We start from the raw sequence: 9154 nt of genomic DNA, 5'->3' as shown, positions 1-9154 counted from the left end.
GCGTCCTCTTACCTTGACAGAGCAACACATATTCCGGAAGATTCCTCAAGGCTGTCTGCACCACGTCAAAGTCCCCGCTGCCCATACAGTACATGAACGTCGGCAGGAAGTCGGTGGCCAGGCTGCGGGACAGAGAAGTTGCAATCATTTTTGTCAAAAAAAATATATATATATATACAGAAATATTTTTTTACGGAATCATTCCCACTTTCCATTGTGGGAATACAGTACCTGGGATTATTCTGGATGCAGCGCAACGCCAGGTTGAAGGCGATATTCCGACACAGTTCCTCAGAGGACGTCATGAGTCTCTGCAGGTCGTTCTGCCCCCCGCCCCCGAAAAAAAGAAAATTTTATTGAGAAAACACACATTTACATGATTCAAATAGTTCACAATTGAATACTTAAATCAACATGACCTCGTACTTCGGTACGAGGTACATTATTTAAAAAAAAAAAAAAACCTTAAACTGTATTATGGAAAGCAGGAAGTGAACAAATGTAACAGTTACGAGGTACATTATTTAAAAAACAAAACCAAAAAAAAACTTAAACTGTATTATGGAAAGCAGGAAGTGAACAAATGTAACAGTTACAAGGTACATTATTTAAAAACAAAACAAAAAAAACCTTAAACTGTATTATGGAAAGCAGGAAGTGAACAAATGTAACAGTTACTGATTGTAAAAGTACCAGATGGAGGGGTAGGATTTAATAAGCTTTGCTTCTTCCTACTCCTTTTGGACATGTGGAACTGTGAACTGATTATGTGATGCATTCAATTGTAATCCGATACATGTTCAAATGAAATAAAACCATTACCATGACCATAAATGCACCATGCAACCTTCACTTTTAAGTCTGAGTCGGACTGCATGTGTTCTATTTGCTTAGTGACTCACGATGAAGTACTGGATGATCTCCGGGCTCCTCCTCGACTTCTCATCCACCTCCGTCAACACTTCCAACACGTCTGCGGAGAAAGAAAAGCAAAAACAGCGCATTGAGTCATTCTGTCGTTCTGACGCCAAAGCTGCCGATTCAGCCTCACCCTCCACGGCCTCCCCTCTCGACATCTTCTTCAGATATTTTGTCATGTCAGCGCCGCTTAGAGGAACCGACGCAGAGATGTTGACCATAGGGAGGGAACCGGCCGCTACCTCATCTGGGGGTTGATGAATAATGAAAATTGTAATCTACGAGTAGGGGCATCAAATCCATTTTAGAAATGGAGGTTGAGTTACCATCTCTGTCTTCTGCAGTGACCTCTGAGGAAGAGCTCTTTACAGGAAGCGTGAGACCGGCCAGGAGAGACTTCAACTGGACCAAGTCGGGATTTTCAGCACTCATGCTCCTGGAAGAGGAGGTCACAGAGACACATTTGTATGATTATACGATATGTACTATGTATCATTAGATGACTTACTGCAGTATGTCGGAGTGTCTCTGCAGATACGGGATAGCGGCTGCTGCATCATGGGTAATGTACTTTTGCGTAAATTGGAGGAATTTATTGATGATGACTAAAGGGGAACGGCTCCTTTGAAAGTTCTGTAATCAGACAGCGACAATGTTTAGAATTTTTAAAAAAATGGCAGCCAAAGTCAAGCACCACTTACCTTCAGGACCTTCATGAAGGACAAGAGGCAGTCTTGAAGCGCCCTCTGGTGGTCGGTGTGGAATACCAGGGGTTGCAGCTGCTCCAGGATAGCTAGGACGTTGCTGAAGAATGTCATGTGGTTCTGCTGCCGGAACTCGCGCAAATTTAGGTGAATGCGACCGTGAAGGAGGCCAGCGATCATGGGTAGATGCCTGGGAAGATGTCAAGAAAAGCAAAGTCAATAAAAATGGCGGGTCATTTCACTAGTGAAATGCTGTCAGAAGGATATCAGTGAAAGTAGATACATACATACGTATGCATGACGCGTTCACAGCCACACAAAACAGTCAGACATCTCATTCGCGACAATATAATATTGGCCTGTTTATTACATTCATTCATTCATTCTCTACCGCCTTTTCCGCATGAGGGTCGCGGGGGTGCTGGAGCCTATCCCAGCTGTCTTCGGGCGAGACGCGGGGTACACCCTGGACTGGTGGCCAGCCAATCACAGGGCACATATAGACAAACAACCATTCACACTCACATTCATACCTATGGACAATTTGGAGTCGCCAATTAACCTAGCATGTTTTTGGAATGTGGGAGGAAACCGGAGTACCCGGAGAAAACCCACGCATACACAGGGAGAACATGCAAACTCCACACAGGGTGGAATTGAACTCGGGTCTCCTAGCTGTGAGGCCTGCGCTCTAACCACTCATCCCTTCGTTGTTTATAAATAAATGGGATATTTTCATGCTGCATAGAAAACCTGTTTCGGACCTCCCCATATGTGTTTTTTGTACATTAGAGCCCTACAGACATGAAATAACACCCCTATCGTCACCTTCTCACTTGTAATACCCAATGGACTTGACATAAGAGGAAAATAAGACAATATAGACACATGTTAGCATTGGGAGGGTTCCTTCTTTTTTCTGTTTTTTTTTACTTCCTGTTTCAGTTCAGTACTTCGTGTAGTCACTATCATTATATAAAAATGGAATGTGGGAGGAAACCGGAGTACCCGGAGAAAACCCACACATGCACGGGGAGAACATGCAAACTCCACACAGAGATGGCCGAGGGTGGAATTGAACTCGGGTCTCCTAGCTGTGTGGCCTGCGCTCTAACCACTCAGCCCTTCCTTATTTATAAATTGGATATTTTCATGCTGCATAGAAAACCTGTTTCAGACCTCCCCATGTGTTTTTTTGTTGTACATTAGAGCCCTACAGACATGAAATAACACCCCTATAGTCACCTTCTCACTTGACATAAGAGGAAAATAAGACAATATAGACTCATGTTAGCATTGGGAGGGTTTTTCTGTTTTTTTTTTACTTCCTGTTTCAGTTCAGTACTTCCTGTAGTCAACTATCATTATATAAAAATTGAATGTGGGAGGAAACCGGAGTACCCGAAGAAAACCCACGCATGTACGGGGAGAACATGCAAACTCCATACAGAGATGCCCGAGGGTGGAATTGAACTCGGGTCTCCTAGCTGTGAGGTCTGCGCGCTAACCACTTGACTACCGTGCCGCCATTGTTTATTACAGCCTGATATAAAATCAACAACAATGGAAGGCATGTGCGATGTCTGATATTTGCCGTGATTGCACGCTCTCCGATGTCCAGATTCAGGGATCGGATCGGAAGTGAAAACAAGTGGATCATTGCGGAACTACTTCTTACCTGAGCAAGAGGACAGGATGCGACACGGCCAGCTTTCTACATGCAAGGTTAGCATCAGAAACACGTCCCTCTGATGATTTAGAGTCTCCTACATCAGCGAGCAGCGTGACCAGACGGTGGACCAGGACGTCAAGCTGATAAAATACAGAGCATAAATAAAATCATATTATACGTATATTAGGGCGCATCAAAAAACACAATTATTTAATTTTGATATGGCCGGGTACTAAAAGTGTAGAAACAACACATACAAAATATTTTTCCAATACATGATTAGTTAGGGGTGCCACCATATATCTGTTTTTTGTGGAATAACGTGATGAACAGTTCAATGGTCGCCATGGAGATTTGATGTTTTTGTTGGTATTTATACTCCTATTACATTCATTCATTCATTCATTTTCTACCGCTTTCCTCACGAGGGTCACGGGGGTGCTGGAGCCTATCCCAGCTAACTTTGGGCGTAAGGCGGGGTACACCCTGGACTGGTCGCTAGCCAATCACAGGGCACATTTTAACAAACAACCATTCACACTCACATTCATACCTATGGACATTTTGGAGTTGCTAATTAACCTAGCATGTTTTTGGAATGTGGGAGGAAACCGGAGTACCCGGAGAAAACCCACGCATGCACGGGGAGAACATGCAAACTCCACATAGAGATGGTCGAGTGTGGAATTGAACCCTGGTCTCCTAGCTGTGAGGCCTGTGTACTAACCACCACCTATTACTAGTTAAAACCTTAATTTTGGTTCGTTAACATGAGACTCACTCGAGAATGAGTTACAGTGTGTACGCAATGGAATTGAACCCTGGTCTCCTAACTGTGAGGTCTGCGCGCTAACCACTAGACCGCCGTGCCGCCACTCCTATTACATATTACTAGCAAATTTGTGGTTTTGTCTTTGTGATTTGAATGATTTGTAGTCATATTTATAAGTATTTAGTGCTCATTGCCTCTACTGTAGCTAACATTAGCTAGCTACAGTTTGCTAATGACAGTTAGCTAATAGCTGAGCAAGCATAACATCAACAACAGTAATATAGAGTACACAGTATTGCTGATGTCTCATATTTATTGAGAGTGGTACTGTAGTCCTACATAATCTGATATACACTTTTTTTAATATATACACTTTTGATATCAACTTTTTGGCAATTAGACTAGAAATTGCACATTTTCCGAAATTTTACAAAAGTTTACGTGTGAGGTGGCACCCCTAAATCTCAATGGATTTCCTCAAAACTTTGCAAAAGACATTTTTATGTTCATTAGAAAAATATTATATAGAATATTATGAATTTAAAATTTCCCATTCAAATTTGATGCACCCTAACATACTTGTATGTACAGTTATGTTGCTATAATATGCTGTACGTTCAATGATAGCTAAAGTTAGTAGCTAAACTTTACCAAACGGCTAGATTTACCTTGGAGGTGCTTCCGTCCGCTGTCCCCCCGCTACTTAAAGTCCCCTCGGGTAAGGCGACATGCTGGATGACCTCTGGGAAGTGGAGGTAGATCTGCAGCAGCAGGTTCTGACAGCGTTTAGTCATGGCGCTGAACGGGAACAAGCACACTTAGCCACATGCTAACAAAAGCAAACAAAATGACCTCCTCTTACCATCACTTTTAATCCCTCAAGCTAGCGCAGACTGTACACTGGTATTAACGTCATGAAAGTGCCACTTTTTGCAGCTTTTTTTGATACAAGATCACAGCTCATGATCGTCTTTTGTGTCCGTCCACAAAACGACAAGAATTCACACGCAGTTAAGACAAACTAAGCACATGAAAAGCAACAATGTATTTATTTATTTGCCTTCATGTCTGTGGCAGTTTCATGAAAATCCTCTTAAAGAGAGAGAGTTGAACTCCGCTAACGAGACAGTTTATAGCAGCCGGAGCGACCTTGAGTAAAGAGAGGCTTGTTGTCGGTATGTAATTGGAATCAACAGCAGCTTATCTGCCGCTGAAGACCGCACAACATCTACTCAACACAAGGCCGAGCGTCTGTACTTTGTGCTTATGAGCATCCACCTCTGCTCAGGCTTTTAAAAAAAAAAAATACTGTAATTCGAGAGCTAATTTTGTCTGACCTTGGCCAAAGTTTCCTCATTAAAGTGCTTTTAATAAGCACAGACACGTTGGGTAAAAAAAAAAAGGAGGGTTGGCCTCCACAAAGAGTTGCACCCTGATCTCTGACAGCGGCTCACAACACAGGCGAGTTTTAGCACTCCAGCCTTAATCCTCTCGGCTTCATTATAACGCGCTGAGCTTTTAAAGAGATCACGGTGCCGACGACTTCTGCCGGTTTTAATTTCACACCAATAGACCTAATTATCGGGTTTTTCCCCGGTCCGCGGCATTGTGGCTGACAGAGGAGGAGTTCAGCAGCACCGTGGAAGGAACATCGGGTAGCGATTTGGACCCCCGGTTAATCAGCGGCAAGATAAAAAACACTCACTGGCGTGGACTAATTGGGGGAGAGGAACACACAATAGCTCGACAAAAATGTGAAGTATACGCTCGTACTATAAAAAGTACACCTGCGCCATTACATCATTTCAGGGTTGCACTATTTTGATTAATACAATAATATTTTTCTGTTCAACCACCAACCTGTCCTCCCACTTCTTAGTGCAGCTGATGAGGTACTCGGACACTTTCTTGATGTTCTCCAAGCGGCCGTTGCAGTACGAGCGGAGAAGAGGCAACCTGGCCTGGATGAGAGAGCAGCAGGCTTCCTCCGCCACGCTCTGCTCGTCGTGCGGGGAGTTGCGGACGTTGAGTTCCGACTCGGCCAGGATGAGATCCACCAGACTGATGAGCTCTTCGGAGCTGAGACGCAACACAAACTTCTCGGTTTTCTTCTGTGGGGGGAAAACGCAGAAATACATAAGAACGGGCGGTGGTGTTTCAAGGGAGATGATAACTGAACTGGAACAGACTTGTGAGATCTTCTGATCGCGTCCTTGCCAGATGCGTGGGATATGGCTGCACGCCCACAGGAAATCCAGAGCAGACGTTGGGTCCAATCTGGAAGATGTTTTGAAGTGAATATAAAAAGCATGGTATTATAAAATGCATACTATGCTATGTTTACTTGTAGTCTTTTCGCTTGCTGAGGAGGGCGCTGATGCACTGCAGCAGCGTGGACCAGTTGGACTGATGCGTGAGCAGGGCCAGAAGGTAAGGCCTGTAGGCCGGTGTGCCTCGTGCCTGAGACAGAGACACGATAAGATGCATCAAGGAAGATATAATCAATCAATCAAACTTTATTTGTAGAGCACTTTTTATACATAAAATTTTACATGTTAAAAAAAAAAAAGAACGACACCCCAACCCCCAACCGAAAACAGCCCCCAGCGCAGAGAGCCCCCACTGAGGAAACACTGGATATATGGGATTAATATAAAAACATAAAATAAGAATATAAAAAGTATATATAGAAATAAACATAAAAGTGAAATCTATAAGAACATTAATAAAAACTAAAATAAGCATGTGTAAAGCTATAAAAACATTTGGTTAAGATCCAAAACAAAAGTTATAGAGCAGGGGTCTCAAACACGCGGCCCGCGGGCCAAATGTGGCCCGCAGGACACTAGTTTGAGGCCCCCACCTTGATATGAAAGTTTAATGTTAGTTTGATATGGATGCTGTATGGCAGGGGTCCCCAAACTTTTTCCAGTGAGGGCCACATGACTTTTCTTTCCTCTGAAGGGGGCCAGGGTCAGGGTAGTATGTTTGTTTATGTTCTATGACTGGGGCAAAGTGTGGTTGTAGTCACATCACAATAGGTTACCATTTCCAGTTCTATGACAGAAAAATGACCATGCTTTATTGTTCGGGACCGGGACAAATGTGGAAGTGGGCCGTGTCCGGCCCCCGGGCCTTAGTTTGGGGACCACTGCTGTATGGTATCATGAATCAAAAAAAATTATTACATTTGATTAATGTTCATGTTAAAGGTTAAATAACTGTTAATAGTTATCCTCCCTATCCGTGTGGAAGTGGTAAGTTTTTGGCTATTTAAGTTTACAGGAAATAACTTGAAGGCTACCGTTTAGGTCGCTAGCTCTCTAGTTTGCGAGTTAGCATGTGTCTCAAGACCCTGCAGTTGCGCAATATGTTATAAATAAAAAGAGTATAAATGTGACTATAGTCGTGTTTTGTCATGTCTACAGGGCTCTAATAATGCTTTGTTCATTTTAATCTGAAAAAAATAATTTGTCTACCCACCAACTATATGTGGTTTCTTAAGTTTTTATTATATGTATTTACTACTGATTGATTTTCTTTATTCTTGATTTGTTTATTTATTTTTCATCTTATTTTGTGCAGAAAAATAAAAATTAAGATATTTGAGAACAGTGGAATGTTTTATCAGAGCTTTTATTTTGGAAAATCGGAACCAAAGCACTGAAAAAGTTTGTATATTTTTCGGAAAACCTGATACGGCCCAGCCTTGCCCAGACCCTAGCTCCAGTGGCCCCCAGGTAAATTGAGTTTGAGACCCCTGGTATAGAGTATAAAATAACCATTAGATAAAAGTCAAGTTCAAAGGTTAAAAAAAGAGTATACTAAGAGCAAGAGTTAAAAGCTAAATTAAATAAGTGGGTTTTGAGCCTATTTTTTTCAAAAATCTCAACGTTCTCTACGGCTCTCTAAGGAAGATATAATACAACATGGGGATGTTCTCACCTTGTTGAGGGCAAACAAGAGCTTCTGCTGAAGGTCGGGACACACGGATGTAACCTCGGGGTCCAGATACTCCATCCAGTCCACCAGAAGCCCTGAGCTCAACCCGGATTTTGTCAGCTCGGAGCTGCTGGCAAGGATAATTAAACATTAACATTTACATTAAGCAGAGCTTAAATGTAACAACATTCAATAGCGCTCACCTGTTTTCATTGGTATCCTTTTTCACGGCACGCTCCCCGCTTTCCTGCAACAGCAATGATATCACCATGGCAGCAGGGCCGGCTGTCCCGTTCTGTGTACCGACAGTCATCAAGAGAGACAACAGCTCTTCTAAATAAGGTGACTTGGCCTCCATGAGTCCTTGTAGCACTGGAAGAAATCATCAATAAAACAGCACACTCAGTTAACCCGTAATTAATTGATCATTAACATCCTTGAATACCTTTTCCAATGAGCTCAGCCTCAGCGTTACATCTCTCTCCCGCTTTAAGCATCGCTATGACGGCTCTGAGCGGCACCTCTGTGTCGCTGCGATACGCCAGCGTCTCATCCAGGTGAAGAAAACCTGAACGTACTGCGAATAAAATCAGTGGTTATAAATAAAATAGTGTGTTAAACGTACACAAAATGGTGCTCACCGTCATTGTATCTGTGTGTGTGAGAGTTCTGGCTGATAAAGGACTTGAGCAGGGTCTTCAGTGGCCCCACTTCCACAGACGGGTTGTCAAGCCAGATCAGCATCTCGACACTGACCTTGAGGAACAGTGAGGAGAAAGAGACGTCCTGCAGCACGAGGCGCTGCCAACATGAAAAAAACGGTTAAAATGGTATAAAAGAATAGAAATTGAGTTTTAAGGTGAGCTGGATTTACCTGGTAGAGGTGAAGCTGGCGCATGAGCGGGCACGAGAGGGCGTGGTTACGGTGCATGGACAGGACGATTTGTCCGGCGTGGGTCGAAGTGAGCAAGGCCGCAATGGCCTGCAGGAGACAGAACGCCAACCCCCCCTGGTGAACGTGACCCTGCTTGGCTCGCATGATCTCTTTGGCCAGAGCTTGCTGCAAGGCCAGGGAGAGCTGGTTGGGAGGCGGGCCGTGCCAGCGCGGCTCCGCCTTCAACGGGAATATCTGCAGGAGTGGGGGCG

General features: G+C 43.6%; 1 protein-coding gene across 2 annotated transcripts in view; it reads right to left on the bottom strand.

The window, feature by feature from the left end:
* Positions 1 to 9154, bottom strand: part of ints1 (integrator complex subunit 1) — a 28689-nt gene that overhangs the window by 6441 nt on the left and 13094 nt on the right. The window contains exons 31-47 of one of the 2 annotated variants that reach the window (XM_058049768.1): positions 8883 to 9137; positions 8650 to 8809; positions 8454 to 8585; positions 8212 to 8380; positions 8012 to 8138; positions 6411 to 6526; positions 6256 to 6343; positions 5927 to 6177; positions 4735 to 4864; positions 3301 to 3434; positions 1620 to 1812; positions 1427 to 1551; positions 1245 to 1354; positions 1052 to 1165; positions 903 to 973; positions 232 to 323; positions 13 to 122 (exon numbers count right to left, since the gene is read on the bottom strand). In XM_058049768.1, the coding sequence (XP_057905751.1) occupies positions 13 to 122; positions 232 to 323; positions 903 to 973; positions 1052 to 1165; positions 1245 to 1354; positions 1427 to 1551; positions 1620 to 1812; positions 3301 to 3434; positions 4735 to 4864; positions 5927 to 6177; positions 6256 to 6343; positions 6411 to 6526; positions 8012 to 8138; positions 8212 to 8380; positions 8454 to 8585; positions 8650 to 8809; positions 8883 to 9137 (2377 nt within the window). The remainder of the gene's footprint in view (positions 1 to 12; positions 123 to 231; positions 324 to 902; positions 974 to 1051; positions 1166 to 1244; positions 1355 to 1426; positions 1552 to 1619; positions 1813 to 3300; positions 3435 to 4734; positions 4865 to 5926; positions 6178 to 6255; positions 6344 to 6410; positions 6527 to 8011; positions 8139 to 8211; positions 8381 to 8453; positions 8586 to 8649; positions 8810 to 8882; positions 9138 to 9154) is intronic. The other variant, XM_058049769.1, reaches the window with a different exon arrangement.

This window comes from Doryrhamphus excisus, chromosome 15 (assembly GCF_030265055.1).
Source record: "Doryrhamphus excisus isolate RoL2022-K1 chromosome 15, RoL_Dexc_1.0, whole genome shotgun sequence".
NCBI classification, from domain to species: Eukaryota; Metazoa; Chordata; class Actinopteri; order Syngnathiformes; family Syngnathidae; genus Doryrhamphus; species Doryrhamphus excisus.
This window is presented reverse-complemented; position numbering and strand designations above follow the sequence as displayed.